This window comes from Drosophila teissieri, chromosome 3L, assembly GCF_016746235.2.
Source record: "Drosophila teissieri strain GT53w chromosome 3L, Prin_Dtei_1.1, whole genome shotgun sequence".
Classification (NCBI taxonomy): Eukaryota; Metazoa; Arthropoda; class Insecta; order Diptera; family Drosophilidae; genus Drosophila; species Drosophila teissieri.
In genome coordinates this window covers 23,036,654-23,052,875 of record NC_053031.1, presented here as the reverse complement: position 1 = coordinate 23,052,875, position 16,222 = coordinate 23,036,654, and the positions used below count along the sequence as shown (strand labels likewise).

Genomic DNA, 16,222 nt, shown 5'->3' with positions numbered 1-16,222 from the left:
TTCTGTGGCTTAGCAAGGGCAACAAAACTCCCCGCACATTCGTCATGCGGGCAATGACATTTGGAATTTGCTGCGCGCCCTGTATTGCTCACTATGTGCGGGACAAAAACGCACAGGAGTTTAAGGATCAATGTCCCCGAGCTTTCGAATCAATTACAAAGGCTCATTATGTGGACGACCTTATAGACAGCTACACCGACGACTCTGAGGCGATCGCAGTAACATCAAAAGTCCGAGACATTCATGCTGAGGGAGGATTCACTATAAGAAATTGGATCTCGAACTCTACCGCTATCCTCAAACATTTTGGAGAGTGGCAAATAGCCGAACAACATCCCAAAGAACTTGGTGGCCCGGAGAAGGTTCTTGGTATGTATTGGGAACCCTCAAACGACGTTTTTAAGTATACTTTTAGATTCGCGAGACTTAAAAGAGACGTCCTAAATGGAGAATCCATACCAACAAAACGAGAAGCCCTACAAGTATTAATGTCGATTTTTGATCCCTTGGGCCTGTTATCCTGCTACACGATCGGCCTTAAAATGCTTCTGCAAAAAGTATGGCGTGCAGGCATAGACTGGGACGAAGAACTGCCCGACGCCCTGTTCACGTCATGGCAACAATGGAAAACGGTCCTGCTTCAAGCTACCGAACTGGAATTTCCTCGCTTCTACTCCACTTTGCTGCCGAATGCCGACCAGATTGATCTACACACGTTTGTAGACGCGAGCGAGTACGCCTACGCAGCAGTCACATATCTTCGTATCAAGCGAGGAGCAGACGTCGACACAGTACTGGTAGCAGCCAAATGTAAGGTCGCCCCACTAAAACCAGTCTCAATACCACGCATGGAACTACTGGCCGCTGTAATTGGAGTGGGCCTCGCCAAAAAGGCCATGAATGTTAGAAGGCTCAACATCAATTCAAGTACATACTGGACAGACTCTAAGACCGTTCTACAGTGGCTTGATATGGACCCACGGAAATTTCAAGCCTTCGTTATGCATAGAGTTGGGGAGATAATCGATAACACAAGTCGAAACCAATGGCGATGGATTCCCACAAAGCAAAACGTTGCGGACTCAGCTACCAAATTTATCAAAACACCTGACGCTAATCGCTGGTTAAAAGGCCCTCACTTCCTAGTCAAGCCAGAAAGCGAATGGCCACTACAAGACATTATTCTCGATAACAGCGAGCCGTGTGAACTACGTAAGCATATCTTCGTTGTAAACAAACTAAAGTATTTTGATTTTGCAGTAGAGTACTTCTCTGATTGGAGACGCCTATACAGAGCTGTGGCAACATTCGTGCTATACATTGAAAGAATACGTGCCAAATGTCTCGGAAATCAACTACCGACAACGTTAGACCCGGAAATCATAAATAGAGCAAAATCGTGGCTATATAAACAGGCGCAATCCAGGGTGTATTCAGCTGAAATAACCGCTCTAAAAAATAATTCAGCCATTGACAAGTCAAGCTCGTTGATTGCCCTGAACGTTTACCTGGACGAAGACGGCGTACTACGCATTCAGGGAAGAAACGATAACATAAATCCTGACAACGCCATCGTTCTGTCAAAGAACTCCCAAATCGCATTTTTAATTACAAAATATTACCATGAAAAATCACATCACATGATGCACGAGTCAACGATAAATCGTATTCGAAACGACTTCTACGTACCTCGTCTACGAGTGCTGTATAAAACAGTTCGAAAGGCTTGTCAACTGTGCAAAATTGCCACCGCCAGCCCCGAAGTACCTCAAATGGCTCCATTACCAGTCGCCCGACTAGCCTGCTTCGAGAGGCCCTTTACATACACGGGAGTCGACTACTTCGGTCCCATACTGGTCAACGTTGGCAGGCACAAGGAAAAACGGTGGGGAGTCCTCTTTACCTGCCTGACGCTGAGAGCCGTACACATAGAAGTAGCCCACAAACTCGATGTAAGCTCATGCATTATGTGTCTGCGGAATTTTATGACACGTCGCGGGACTCCAAAAGAAATCTTTTCTGACAATGGCACAAACTTTAAAGCCACGGAGAAAATGGTGAAAGAAGAACTTCAAAAGATCGACTTTGATGAAATCACCATAAAATACGAAGCAATTAAGTGGCACTTCAACCCGCCTGCAGCACCTCATATGGGAGGCGCATGGGAACGACTAGTCCGATCGGTCAAAACTGTTTTGAAAGCAATCTGCCCAACAAACAACTTCAGCGACGAAACTCTTCAAACCGCCCTTATGGAAGCGGAAAGTATCATCAATTCCAGACCACTAACCTTTGTCTCTTTAGATTCAGCCGACGACGAAGCACTCACCCCGAATCATTTACTTCTGGGATCGACGAACGGCTATAAGCGTATGGCAGATGGCAATACCGATCTAAGGCTGCGTTGGCAACAAACTCAGTTATTCGCAGACAAATTCTGGAATCGCTGGGTTAAGGAATTTACCCCAAGTTTAACCAGGCGCAGCAAGTGGTTTACCAAACGTCCCCCAATAGCTATCGGTGATGTCGTTATCGTTGTCGACGATCAACTGCCGAGGAACATGTGGCCAAAAGGACGTATTACTGACGTAGTGATGGCCAAAGATGGACAAGTACGCAGAGCTACAATATGGACACCAAAAGGCATCATGGTCCGCCCAGTGGCCAAGATTGCTGTCCTGGACGTCGGTTTAAAAATTGGTGAAGATCAGAAGGACGTTCACGGGGGGGGGAATGTTACCGCCGTAATTTAAATTCAACCGCCAACTAGGCCAAAAAGACGTAACCCTGAAAACTTTGGTAAAAGTGTTACCCATGATCTGCGGTTATTGGATAGGGCAACACTTGTTCGACACTTGAGGAAACACTGGCGAAGGAGAAGAAACAAAGTTTTTTAAAGCTGCTCGCTTGCTTAAAATAAATTAAATAAAAAATAAGTGACTGCTACAAAAGGTTGTTTCTTATTGCTCTCCCTAGGCCCAAATCAATTAGTGCCTCAACAATCAGCATGCAGACTCCAGAGAGAGAAGCAGCGCAAGTTTGTCGTTTCATGTTGCCCACTCTAACGCCCACAAACCGCCAAAAACTGTGAGTGCTTAAATCTCTCGGGGAACTCGACTATAGCGTTCTCTCTTGTTTTTGATATTTTTCTCATTATACCCTTTACTCGCATACAGACTCCAGAGACATAGACGCAGCGCAAGTTTGTCGATTCCTGTTGCCACGCCCACTCGAACGCCCACAAACAGCCCAAAACGGCCACGCCCACACTTTTGAAAAATGTTTTGATATTTTTTATTAGTCTCGTTAATTTTGTCTCGATTTGCAACAATTTTTTTTGTCACGCCCACTCTAACTCTAAGAATATCAAAGAAAAATATTTGACTGCGAAAAAAACCAAAGAATATAAATGAAAAAGCTGAGCAAACATATATGAATGTCAAGTGTAAGAACCAAATATCAACAATCTCCTGTACTGCACAGACAGGTTGCTATAAAAGCGCTCACGTTTCGCACCTTAGACACACTCAGCATGCGTTTCTCGATCGTATTTGTTTTTTCCGTCCTAGGATGCCTTCTGCTTATCCAGGAGGGCAGTAGTACCACAACCACAACTACAACTACAGACGCGACCACCACAACCACCGACTCCTCCGACACCACTACCACCACCACCACCACCACTGACTCCACCAGCACCACCACGACCACTGCCTCCTCCTCGTCCTCTTCCTCTGCGGAGGCCAGGAGGCGCAGGCGTGCCCGTCGCCGCCGGCTGGCCCGTCAGCGCCAGCGCAGGGAGCGCAGGAGGCAGCGCAGGACTCAAAGGTTGCGCCAGCAACTGAAGAATAAGCGCCGGGAGCTCAAACAGTTGCGCGGATAAAAAAATGTTAAAATTATTTGAAAGCTCGTTCGCTTGTTAATAAGCTGTTCAAAATCGCTAAAATCGATGTAAATTAAAACGTACAAAATGTTTTCTTTAAATTTTTAAAAATATATTTTATCTTAGAGACCAAGTAGCGGGGTACAAACAAAGTTGTTAATAGAAGAGGACATTTCATTTCATTAATGATAGTTTCCCTCTGTCCGTTGGTCCGCTTGTAAACCGCGATCTCGGGATAAAAATGTACTAAAAAGTATTGACTAAGTAACAGCAACCAGGCGAAAGTTTTATTAAATATGCAGCCGTACCTCGTTTTATTTAATCGTTAATCGAATACCGTATACTGAGTAAAAGGATATACTGGGGTCGTTGAAAAGTATGTAGATTAAAAATTTTATTTTGCTCAAGTGTATTTTAATTGATAAGCCACCACTATCATTTCGTTGCAAAATGCCCTTAGAATGTTAATTTTGTGGAATATAAAAAAAAAACTTATCCGCGACAGTTCAGTGGTTTGTGGCCTTTGAAGTCATAGAGGCCAAACTTTAATTGTACATGCATCACCACAATCTGCATGCTTAATCCTATAATCTTATTAAATAGTTCCCGAGATACAGAAATGCAGACTGACGGACGAATGGTCATGGTAAGATTGATTCGGCTATTGATCCGTAATATATGTACTCTATGGGGGCGAAAACTCTTTTGCCCTTATTTCATTTCAGACCTTATTGGGGACTCATATAAATCCGCCGAACGACAGAATAGAATAATTAATTAACTAATTTAAAAAAAAATGTGTAAAGTGTGGGCGTATTAGTTTTGGGCGGTTCTGGGTGTTATAGTGGGTGTGGCAAAAAGTTGTTTGGCAAATCGTTAGAAGTTAACAAGACGAATAATAAAATAAAAAAGATTCAACACATTTTTTAAAACTGTGGGCGTGGTATATGTGGCGGTTTGTGGGCGTTATAGTGGGCGCGACAAACAAACTATTGGTGTACCGATCGAAATTTACAAGACTAATACAAAATTTAATGTGGGAGTAGCTGTTTTGGGCGGATTATGGGCGTTCCAGTGGGCGTGGCAACGTGGGCCAACAAACTTGCGCTGCGTCGATGTTTCTAGAGGCTGCATGCTGAATTTCAACCGAATCGACCGGATCGACTCCGCTATTGATCTTGAAAATAAATATACATTGTATATGTAAACTTTATATGGTCGGAAACGCTTCCTTTTGCCTGTCACAAACTTTTCAACGAATCTACTATACCATTGTAATCTACGAGTAACGGGTACAAAAATTGTATCAACCAATGTATGCAGTATTAAAAAAATTATTACATTTATCTACAATTTTACCCAACTCTGTTGACCTTACAAGCCCAAGAGCACTCGGTCATGCTGAAAATATAGTCAGAATAGAAAAACTGTGCAAACAGCTTTAATTGTCAAGCACCAATAAGGTATTTATTGATTTCGTAGTACTACAATCATGTCTGCCCCAGATTGCGTATAAAATACCGCTCGATTTTGTAAAATGTACTCATTTCAATGCGTTTCCTATTCGCTCTAGTCCTCGGCGTGCTCCTGTGCCTGCTCCTGGCTCAGGAGGGCAGTAGTACCACAACTACAACCACAACTACTGACGCGACCACAACCACAACTACAGACGCGACCACTACCACGGCTTCATCCGCCACCACCACCAGCACCTCCACGACCGCTGCCTCCTCTTCCTCGGCGGAGGCCAGGAGGCGCAGACGTGCTCGCCGCCGTCGCCTGGCTCGTGAGCGCCGTCGTCGCCAGGAGCGGAGGCAGCGCCAGGAAAAGAGGAGGCGCAGGATGGAGCAGCTGCTTGCGAGGCAGCGCCGCCTGATCAATCAGCTTCAGGGATAAGTGCGGGTTTGTGCACTTAAGATAGAATCTTTGGGGCTCTTCCTTCCAAAAGAAATATAAACCCTGCACTAGCTAATCAGATTATTATATTGAACTTTTTCTTTTGACGTATTTTCGAGAAAGAATTTGTGCTGCTATTTAAAGCATTTAAGATATTGTCGCAGTCATACCCGAGCACATCTACATATTCTATTCGACAAGTGGGGAATCCGCGCATTTCCAAGGCGGCAGACATTTGGCCCTATCCCTGGAGTTTATTATGCCAGAGATTGTGCGCTCAAAAAAGCTTTTCTTGTAGCCAAGCTCAGCAGTCAGCCAGCCTGGAATCAAATCAAATAAAATATTCATTTTGATCTTTGAACTGTACATAAATGTGCTGCCGTTCACGAATGGATGGAGCGACCCAAGCCGCAGATACTTAAATCTATTGGATGTAAATAAAAATTGAGCTGAATGTGTGCAAATATAAAGTGTGCGGTTTGGCGACGGCACGTCATCATAATCTTCGTCGGTTCAAAAAGCCAAAGATACCAGAAAATGAAAAGGGGAAGTAATTCTTTTTGGCCATTTTGTGGGTAGAATGAAGGAAGATGGCCGTTGCATATCTGCTTGTGAGCAATTTAGGATTGGGGTTATGATTTGTTAACAATATTTCAATTCACATTTACTTCTTTGTGTTCATTAATTGCTCAGATCCGTCGCATACAGCTCTTTATATGTTAATAGAACTTGAATAAGGCAATCTCCAGCCTAAAGAAATTTCTTATCGGATTTGCTCTTTACAAAATTGCATTAGAGGTAACTTTGTCCGCAGACTGCGCAGCAACTAAGGGAAACGAAAATAACAAAAATTCCGCCAGCCAAAAGCTAAAGTACGTTAGGCTGGCCCAACCCGTATTGTTGTCATTCCAGATTGACTGCATTTTGCCATCATTGCCGATTCCAAGCACAAAAGGGAAGGTAATATGTTCTTTTTATCAGAGTATTTCCTTCAGACTCTAACCCCTTCTTGAAAATTGTTTAGCATGAGAAGCCTTAAAGCTCAGGATGTATTGGAATTTACGCGCTCTTAAGCGAACATTTTGAAAGCACTGGGAGCTTGTATTTTCCCGAATTGTGGTTTCAGGTGAGTAAATCAAATAATCTGGATCTGTACTGCAGAGAACATTGAAACTTAGAGGAAACACACTTCCACCGCAACAGGGCATAGGCATTGTAAAATATTTAAATGCGCTAGAAATTGTTTGGAGTAAGCTCTGGAAACAGGAGATTTATTGTCCCGAAAAGGAAAGCTCTCCGCCCCAACTCCTCCCCACACTGCCCTTAGGCATTATCAACGAATTCAATAAACCTACTGCAGAGCAACAGTTCCATGTCGTGGACATTGGAAAAAGGAATTGAATGCCTAATAACATGGGGATCTGTGATTTATACCAGGCTAGTGTGAAATGCTAAAACATGTCCTCAGCTGCTAGCTGTGATTGTCCTCCGTTCCTTAACAACAACTTAATGCGCAACAAAAAGCTGCAATGATGAACAGTAACAAAGAGCAAAGCCAAAAAAATATATATATTCACCAGCTGGGAAAGAGAAGTGTTTTGGTTAGCTTAGTTTCCTTTTTTGTTTGTTAAACTAGAGACTCGAGGCTCGGGAATTGTTTAGCATGTCCTTTACTATTCAAACAATTTGCATATCCTTTTAGGGCAGCGCGTATATCTAAGAAATCAGCAACAACCATAGCAGAAGGCAAAGAAATCCACAGCAGGCATACCAACACGACAGTCAACCGAAATCCAATGTCGGCTCAAGAATTCCGGTTGGGAACAAAGGAACTTCTTGTAACACAAAGCGACGTTTCAATACTCTGTGTTTCTTATATATTTTGGGCCTCTTAAAAAATACGGCAACCAATACTTGTAAAAATACTCCTACTAAGTAACAAGCATTACTCACACGCATCTTATACGTACCCAATTTCAATATTAGAAAACGATAAATGTTTTTTATTTTAGCTAACGGTGGAATTAATTGTAATGTTACTTTAAGTGCTAGCATCAACATGTTTCTACCTTTGCGGTACTTTTTCTAACAAATGCAAATCTATTTGGAATCGGACACCGATATAGATGACGATACCATACAAAATATTTAGACAAATTGTACCCAATGCATTGGTTGTGTTACTCTGTGAACGCATATTCCTATCTGGAAAAGGGTATTATTTAACACGTTTGAGGCGAGCCTGGAATGCACAGCTCAAATGACATAGGGAAGTAATTTCAAAATGGTAGGATGTGGGGGGCAGACGAGACGTATTCGAGTGTAAAGTGAGTGCAGGCGGGTCCTTGGTGCCATTCCTCGTACTTCGACATCGTCCTTCCTCTTGACCAGTTGCCAGCCATAATATTTATGCGCAGACGTTGCTCCATAAGCTGCTCAAGGATTTATTAGCCAAATGGGAAGATTTGACTGGCTGGCTGGAGTGCTCCTGGGCTGGGCTGTTGTCCACGGTGGCATATGTGCGGCTCTGACGTTCACTGAGAGAAGCGTTGGTCGAATCGGCCTTTGGATTACCACGCAACCAAGTTGAACAAATTATTGTTCAACAGTGCAGCAACCTCAAAGTCGAGGTAGGGAAATTCACGTTGTTTGGTCTGAGTTGCAGCCAACCCATTGATGAATGTATAAAAAACGTTAGCATTGAATGGCATTTTCTCAAGATTTACTGGGCTGTAATCAGATTAGGGGTAACTCTTTGGGTTCCTTGAAGCGGAGGAAAGAGGCACAGCTGGACGACTTCGACAATGAATTTCCTTACACCGGGCTGCTCCTTGGGTTCTAGGGCGTTATGTCGCTTTGTGTGCCTGTCTAATGGAGCTTAAATGGCCGCTGGCTTGACCCCTGAACTTTTTCTTGGCTTGGATAAAGTTTTACGGGTTTAACAAAGTGAAAACAAATGCATTGTGTGGATTGGGCATCGAGCATGGTCCAGAGTCGGGAACTTAACACAAAGGCATTTACCTTTAACACCTCTTTTTGGTGGCTTCTGATCGGATAATTGATAAAAGTTGTTTGGGCAGATTTTTCCAGAGATTTGTATTTCCATTCCGAACCTATTATACCCGGTAATTGAAATTTTATTTGGAATCATCGAGTCAGATAGCGAGGCAGTGGCGCCGAGAACTTTTTAGCATTCCTCATTGTTGCTGTCGTTTTATTTCTTCCTCAATAACAGCAACACTGCATCAATATGCCAATCAACAAATAACCAAATAGGCAAATCCAAAGCTCGGGAAACTCAAACTCGCATAAATCATACCAAGTGGCACCTTCATTAGGGCAAAAAATAGCCAACAGCGGTTTAAAATTCGCAAACTGTCACTGTCCGATCACAAAAGGCATGGCACAAGTCACAAACATTTCGTTGCGACTATATTGAATAATAATTTGATGTTGTGGGCCTCTTGTTTCTCTCGAATCCGTACCATTTAATTCAATTTGGGAATGCTTTAAAAACACGAAATCGACGAGTGTCGAAATTCGAGAGCAGCACGTGAAAAATATAAAACAAGAGAACGCTATAGCCGAGTTCCCCGGCTATCTGATACCCATTACTCAGCTAGTGGAAGTGCGAAGGAGAATTTTCCACACTGATAGTTGTTGGCGGTTTGTGGTCGTTAGAATGGGTGTTGCAAAAAGATTTTTGGGAAATCGAGAAAATTTTACAAGACTAACAAAAATGTGAAAAAATATGAAATCATTTGTTAAAAGGGTGGGCCTAGAAGCTCTGGGTGGATGGTGGGCGTTAGAGTGGGCGTGGCAACAGTTTTTTTGGCAAATCGATTAAAATTTACAAGACTTATAATAAGGTAAAAAAAAATTTCAAAACATTTTGGAACAGTGTGAGTGTCGCTGTTTTGGGCGGTTCGTGGTGCTATTGTGGTTTGTGTGCTGAATTTCAACTTTCTAGCTTTTACAGTTCCTGAGATCTCGGCGATCATACGGACAGACGGACATGGCCAGATCGACTCGGTATTGATCCTGATCAAAATATACTTTATATGGTTGGAAACGCTTCCTTCTGCTTGTTACATACTTTTCAACGAATCTAGTATACCCTTTCACTCTACGAGTAACGAGTATAATTAATTGACATTGATGGTTGTGCGGAAAACTGACAATTGGTCCAATTATATGCGCTTCACAAGCATTTTTTAAGTTTTTTTTTCAATATTTAAAAAAGTTTAAATGCAATAATGTTTTCGTTCAATAAAAGAATTACAATGTAATTTTGGAAAGGCATACAAAAAGCAGATAGAGAATTAATATACTTAGTATAACTTTTATAATTTTTCGAAGTACGTTAAAATACAATGTGGCAATTTGTTTACAAATTCTGATTATGGCTTTGTGTAAAACTCGGGTGTCAAATAAATCTTTTCACTTTGCTATTTGGAAAGGCTATGTATTTACCTGGACGTTGAAAAATTCTTTATTTAAACTTATGTATGTAGCTATCGCTTTTTCTTTCTTTGTCAAACTTACCAATCCAGCTTTTGTACTAGTAACGAAAACCGATGGTCATTTGCATTTGATTAATAAGGCACCAGCATAATATCATTAGTTTGCTCTTTCTGCGACAGATTTATTTGCTTGCTTTCTGGGTAACACCAAGTGACACTGAATAACATTAAGTAAATACCATTGGGACACGCGCAGGAACGACCCAGCGAAGCTTCTAGGCGATCTTGGGCAGCATTGCGAAGATGCCGGGCTTCAGATTATTGACGTCCTGGACGACGAAGTCCCCACCGAAGTGGTCGTTCATTATCAGCGTGCGTTTCTTGTTGGCGTCCACGTGCATGGCTTGCCAGACGATCTCAAACTCCAGCTCGGGCAGCATGGCGGTGGTTGGGTCCTCTGGCCACCAGAACTTGTTGATGAAGTAAGAGCCCTGTAATTTGCGGTTTAAATGAATGCGGTGCCAATGGTATCGGCCCTAAAAAGTGACCGAGAGTGGGGGAGGGTCAGCTGGAACCCCGACAAGAGTGCATCACTCACCTTGGCGATTGGGCAGTTATCAACTATGTTGCCGAACTCGCGGATGAATCCGTGCACGAAGCGGCCCACCGGCGATTTGTTGGCGAAGCCCAGTATGCGGCAGACGTTCAGGGTGGTGTTTAGGTTGGTGGTGTAGTATGGGTCCTGCTTGTTGGTGATGCGCACCTCGAGGTGGATATCTACGTCGTGCAGCTCCTGGTGCACCTCCATGCTGAAGTTCAGATGGGGATCGCTGTTGTCGTAGACCACCTTGTGGCTGACGAACTTCTCTTCGCTCCAGATCTTGATGTCCTTGAACTTGGGTCTCATCATTTTCTGGAATAAAGGCCAGCTGAGGGATTAGTCCAGTGGCAAGGCGCTACTCTGCGCACTCTCACCTCGGCCTGGGAGCCATGCCACATGGCCATCAGGACGGGAACCAGCAGCGCGGTGTACAGCAACATTGTGGACCAACTGCAATAAACTAACTTCACTGTCTGGTTTGGTCAAGCGACGCACTATTTATATGAAAATGGGGTAACCGATTATGAGTTCGATCCTATCGAAAATGTACTACGTTTCGAAACAGCTGAATGCTTTTCCAAAGTCCACCCACTTAGTTGATTTAATTCACCACGACCACGTCGATGGCCCTAATGTTCGGAGCGCTTTGTGGCTCAGTGGGGCCTAACTAATTTTAATTGCATTCATATAAAAACTGACTAATTGAATAAGAGCCAGTCTCAGTGGATAGTTGGAGCAAAATGCGCAAGGAGTTCATCCAAAGCTGCTGTGCCGCGGCCTTGATTCTGGTAGTGCTCATGCCCTTGGCTGGAGCGTGGGTGAGTTGGGGTGGAACGTTCTTGGACCGCATTGAACGGAGGTCTGATTAATTGCCGTCGCCAGCGCTCTTTCAAGGTCATCCTCACGAACATTGACTTCGAGGCCAACGACAAAATCGTGGACCTCAAGGTGGATCTGCAAAACGATTCGGGCGAGTCAAGTCTGAGCATAGACATAAAGACGCACCAGGACATAGAGGACGTTCAGCTAATGGTAGACTTTGGTCTGGAGACGGACAAGGGCAACTTCTCCACCTTGATAAACCGTACCCTCAACTTCTGCAAGCTAATGAAGCAGCGCAATTCGGACCCGCTGGTTCGCGCAATCTACGAGGACCTCCTCAAGCACGGCACCCTCTTTAAGGAGTGCCCTATCCGGAGCGGCACCTACAGCCTAAATAACTACAAGGTGGACGAGGAGATGCTGCCCAGCTTCCTGCCGGAGGCCAAGTTCCGCTTCGCCATGATGATTTCGACGCTTAAGGGCGGCATGATCGTGCGGTCCACCATCTACGGCCGCATCGACAAATCCAAGGGATTCGACAACCTAAAGCGGTTCAGTCTCGGCTGAGATCCTCATGAAATCTCCTGGCTGGTGGAGATCCAATAAAGCTTCGATGCGCGTCCCACACTGCCTTGTTTTAGTACTTGAACTGCCTTTTGTCGCTCCATTGACGTCGTCATTGTCGCCTAGTCTTGTCCTCCCACCTAATCGCCCCCAGCAATCGTCCTTAGCCGCTTGTCACGTGTTTGCCTGCTCGACTGCGAAATTCGCATGTTTACCCGACGGAGACAAGCTGTCTGCAGGCAGCCACCGGCAGCGCAATTGATGACGACGATAATGGCGTCTGAGGGGCTGCTGATGAGCAACAGACGACAATGATTTAGGGTGTGTGTGGAGCGCAGAGGAGCTCCCTGCAAATGCATATTCCGTCGTGCTGATTGGGCTGATACCAGTAGGGGCGAAGTCGTACCTATATTATTCCTACAGAGATAGAAATGCAGGGCTACATCTTCCAACAGAGATCTGGAGCGATCTGTTTGCGCAAGAATCGTTCAAGTCTTGAATTGGTACTACCGGACATTTATTGGCATAATAAAACCATAAAAGTTTCATGAATAGCCAGATAAAATTAAAACGTGATAATTACAGAAATCTAAACGACATATCACTTATTTAATAGCTTGTTTTATTCAATTACGTTTGTAATGTGGTGGGAATCTTCAATTGCTGTATAAATGGGGTATGCAACTAGATGCCACGGGACTTTAAAAACCGCTTTAGCCTTTAAACATTAGGTGAGATTAAATATTGAAATGAAAGTCAGTCCTGAATCATGAGTTTTGTTCTTTAATTAGGCATTTTCCCCTCAGTGCACAGCCGCATGGTTGGCCCTTGTTAAACTATCTCGAATTACCCAAACAGGCCACGTAATATGGCGTACGACATCAGGGGAAGGAACTTTCCCACAAGTTTGAGCGCGATAATAAAAACTTGCGAATATTTAAAATATTTCGCGAAGCACAGTCCTAGAAGGGGCATCTTCTGGCATCCCGCATTCCGCGCCCCCTCCATATCACTTCCCAGTGAATCTTTAATTAAGGATGCACTGCACATCGCTCGCGACGAGAGTCGTTGACAGAAGCTAACGTTGCGTTGAGGCCCGTGAGTCACTCAATGAGAGGGAAATAAGCAAAAAAAAAATTTCTACCCACACCATATATCTAAGCGAGCTCGCATCGCGCTATAAATCTTCAGTAGGAAAGTGCAATAACTTAGAAGAGAGCGGCTCCTTTGAGCTTCCCGTTCAGTACATAATTTCGGGGCGCGAACTTAATTGCGCGACCAGTACACGTCAGAGCGTTACTTTGAATAATAGATACGTTCGGGACCAACCACTCGCAGGTTTGTATGGAGCTTCGTTGGGACGTTCGCCTCAGTTTAGGGTCCATAGCAGCTAACAGAGTTGGCAAGTTCCTTTCGCAGTCGAAATCTTTCATATCCCACTTTCCACCCCACTTCCCATTTGGTGTCCTTCCGTAAACGGATGACTGCAAATGAAATTTATGCAATTTTCGATTTGGTCGAATTGTCCAAATTAAATTTGTTATATAAAAATGTTAATTTTTTTTTGCCGTCCAGCTCCGTTCGGTGCTTATTTTTTGTATTTGCTGTGGCTGGTCTTGTGTACGCATTTCAATTATCGACATTTGAGTGACTTTTATTGAATTTATTTGGTTCGCTTCACCTTCGACGTTTGCCCACCGAATGAATTAAAAGCGAGTTCGCGCTTTTTCGGCTTTAAGGTTATCAATTATTATTGTCACATTGTCGCAGATTGATTTGGGTTCTCGGACTGGGGCTTCCAGAGCAAGAGGTGGAATTTTTAGTAAGCCCAAATCTCAAATTCACTTCAGGTGCCAAAAAAAACCCGATTCTATTGTCATTGGCGGTTAAAATCCGTTTTCTAATTGCATTTAAATAGAGTTCTTCTGGAATAACCGGTGCATACATTGTGCAAGAAAATAAATTCAGTTGAGCTAGCCCGCATTCTCGATCGCCCCCAACAAAAGAACGCGAATTGGGGACGAGAAAATTGGGTTAGATATGCGTATCGATTGCGAATAATTCCCAGGCGCAATTATGGATTCTTGGCTATTATGACAGACACTACCCAGTTATGATGAGGTGGGTTCGATGACCTGCTGATAGTCTTGATTTACAGCGGAGTCTTCTATCTCTTTCGTGCCGTGCAACGACGCCTCCTACATCTTAATAGGGTCTCCCCAAGACCTCAACCCCGAAATCGGGCGAATTCGGTCTCTGTTCTGTGGGTTAGGACGGTTCGTTCGGATTTACTGGTCAGCGATCAGCAATCGAAATCACAACATTTGCACCGCACACAAATGGAATGCTAATGACGCCCTCGGGTGGTAATCACTGGCGGCAAAAAGAAAGGGGAAAGGGTGTTAAACTATATTTGAAGTCTCTCTGGGTCTATGAATTGGATCTTTGTATATCCAGAGACCTATGACGAAAATTATGCCCGTCCTGAGTTCAATGGCCTGGCGAAAGTTTCTCGTCCCACAAGAGTTTAAGTGAATTGAAATTTAAAGTTTTCGCAAATGCCGCGGGCAGAAGATTGTTCAACTATGAAAATCCACTCATAAAATTATGTTAATTGCGAGGAACCGGGGGAAAAGGATACTTATTAAATCAGGCCGAGCCGAGGGACTTTTGATGGGAACAGAATAAAGGATGAGGCATAAGTAGCATAACTGACAGACAATCGACAAACAAACAGATTGCCAAAAATAACAGGCGACGACAGTGGGTAACAGTTTACCAAGAGAATCTTATAAAATCCTCCGCTTCTTTGCGATTCTTTGGGCTAGTGAGCTTGGAGGAGATTGAGGCAGTGAAAAACCTTAGACTTTGCTCAATATTTGCACTCCGAGGCATTTGCCAGCTGAGAGTTAATTTCCACAGTTCTGACGGGCTCAGACATCATGAAGGGCTCAGCAAACAAAGGCTCAGCGAATTTCGTAATCAGTTTTGGCCAAAGTTCTTAATGCATTTAAAATAAAGTGATATCTCTGGGCTTACAAACTCAGCTGGGAGTCCCAGCGGTGAATCCCTCGAGGCCCGAAACTCCTCGGTCCACACTTAAAATGCGCATAAAAACTGACTGAAATCGAAAGAATTTATTTGGTCTCGCACGCAAATTTTATGCTTCTTAGTGCCGCCGGCCATGGCGATGGGAATGGCGTGGGCTAACTTATTGCAATTGCTACAAATTTTTACATAAATTTACGCCATGACAACGCTTCTTATGGCTCCTCTTTCGCGTCCTAGTTCGCATCCCTCTTACATCGTGGAATTATTCAAGGGCCGTTAGCAGTTTCCCTATTTTTTTGAATTTTTTAGTTTGAGTAATTCTTTGCCAGGTGGAAATTCACTTTCAATTGTTTGGGGATCTGCCGTTGGCATCCTGGAGGTTTACATATTGCTCATTTCAGCATTTCGCCGGGGAGGGTTGGGCGTTGGGCGTGGCAGGGGTTGGGTTCATCTTCTTATTGCCGCTGCCTGTTGAAGTGTAAACATTTTCGCAGAAGGTGTAAATAAAATCTTGTAAGGCAAGCAACTGCCGCCGGCATCCTTGGGCGTCTCCTGTTATCCTTGGCGGAAGTATGCTAAGCTGCTACCGCTCCTTGATTGCTTGTTCCGTTTGCGATTGGGAAGGTCTGCGTGTCAACAAATTTTCGCAAATAAGCTAAACTCTCGAAATTGTGATGGGGCTGGCGGGGCTCTCTTTATCGCCCAATTCATTCGAATCCGCTGCGATCCAAATATTAACAAAGCCTAGCAATTGGCCTATTGGCCTGGTCATAGATTCGCCAAAATGTTATTTATTTATACGAGCATTAAAGCGGTGGAGCTCGTTAAACGTGCTCCAAAATAGTCGGCGTTCTAAGTGGAAACACATAGGCGCATATGCAAAATTAATGCCAACAACTCAATAACTTTCAATAAAGGACCAACACTGCTGCACAGTGGGGC

General features: G+C 43.9%; 4 protein-coding genes across 4 annotated transcripts; 3 read left to right on the top strand and 1 right to left on the bottom strand.

Moving 5' to 3' along the window:
* Positions 1–3,532: 3,532 nt before the first annotated feature.
* LOC122617983 (protein new-glue 1-like) lies at positions 3,533–3,883 on the top strand. Its single transcript, XM_043794078.1, has one exon. The coding sequence runs from the start codon at positions 3,533–3,535 to the stop codon at positions 3,881–3,883; it is 351 nt and encodes a 116-aa protein (XP_043650013.1).
* A 1,500-nt stretch (positions 3,884–5,383) lies between these two features.
* On the top strand, positions 5,384–5,779 carry LOC122617908 (protein new-glue 3-like). Its single transcript, XM_043793955.1, has one exon. The coding sequence runs from the start codon at positions 5,435–5,437 to the stop codon at positions 5,777–5,779; it is 345 nt and encodes a 114-aa protein (XP_043649890.1). The 5' UTR covers positions 5,384–5,434.
* A 4,615-nt stretch (positions 5,780–10,394) lies between these two features.
* On the bottom strand, positions 10,395–11,421 carry LOC122617571. Its single transcript, XM_043793481.1, has 3 exons — positions 11,218–11,421; positions 10,841–11,155; positions 10,395–10,733 (listed from the first exon to the last, which is right to left on the bottom strand). Exons 1-3 carry the CDS (start codon positions 11,281–11,283, stop codon positions 10,518–10,520), a joined length of 597 nt encoding a protein of 198 aa, XP_043649416.1. The 5' UTR covers positions 11,284–11,421; the 3' UTR covers positions 10,395–10,517.
* Positions 11,422–11,583: 162 nt separating this feature from the next.
* Positions 11,584–12,232, top strand: LOC122618042. Its single transcript, XM_043794164.1, has 2 exons — positions 11,584–11,661; positions 11,726–12,232. The coding sequence occupies exons 1-2, from the start codon at positions 11,584–11,586 to the stop codon at positions 12,230–12,232; spliced, it is 585 nt and encodes a 194-aa protein (XP_043650099.1).
* The last annotated feature ends 3,990 nt before the right edge of the window (positions 12,233–16,222 follow it).

Coding starts and splice junctions, on each gene's coding strand:
- LOC122617908 (XM_043793955.1), top strand. CDS start 5,435: ATGCGTTTCCTATTCGCTCTAGTCCTCGGCGTGCTCCTGTGCCTGCTC.
- LOC122617571 (XM_043793481.1), bottom strand. CDS start 11,283: ATGTTGCTGTACACCGCGCTGCTGGTTCCCGTCCTGATGGCCATGTGG. Junction 11,156..11,217: donor GGCATGGCTCCCAGGCCGAG/GTGAGAGTGCGC, acceptor CCTTTATTCCAG/AAAATGATGAGACCCAAGTT. Junction 10,734..10,840: donor ATAACTGCCCAATCGCCAAG/GTGAGTGATGCA, acceptor CGCAAATTACAG/GGCTCTTACTTCATCAACAA.
- LOC122618042 (XM_043794164.1), top strand. CDS start 11,584: ATGCGCAAGGAGTTCATCCAAAGCTGCTGTGCCGCGGCCTTGATTCTG. Junction 11,662..11,725: donor TGCCCTTGGCTGGAGCGTGG/GTGAGTTGGGGT, acceptor TGCCGTCGCCAG/CGCTCTTTCAAGGTCATCCT.
- LOC122617983 (XM_043794078.1), top strand. CDS start 3,533: ATGCGTTTCTCGATCGTATTTGTTTTTTCCGTCCTAGGATGCCTTCTG.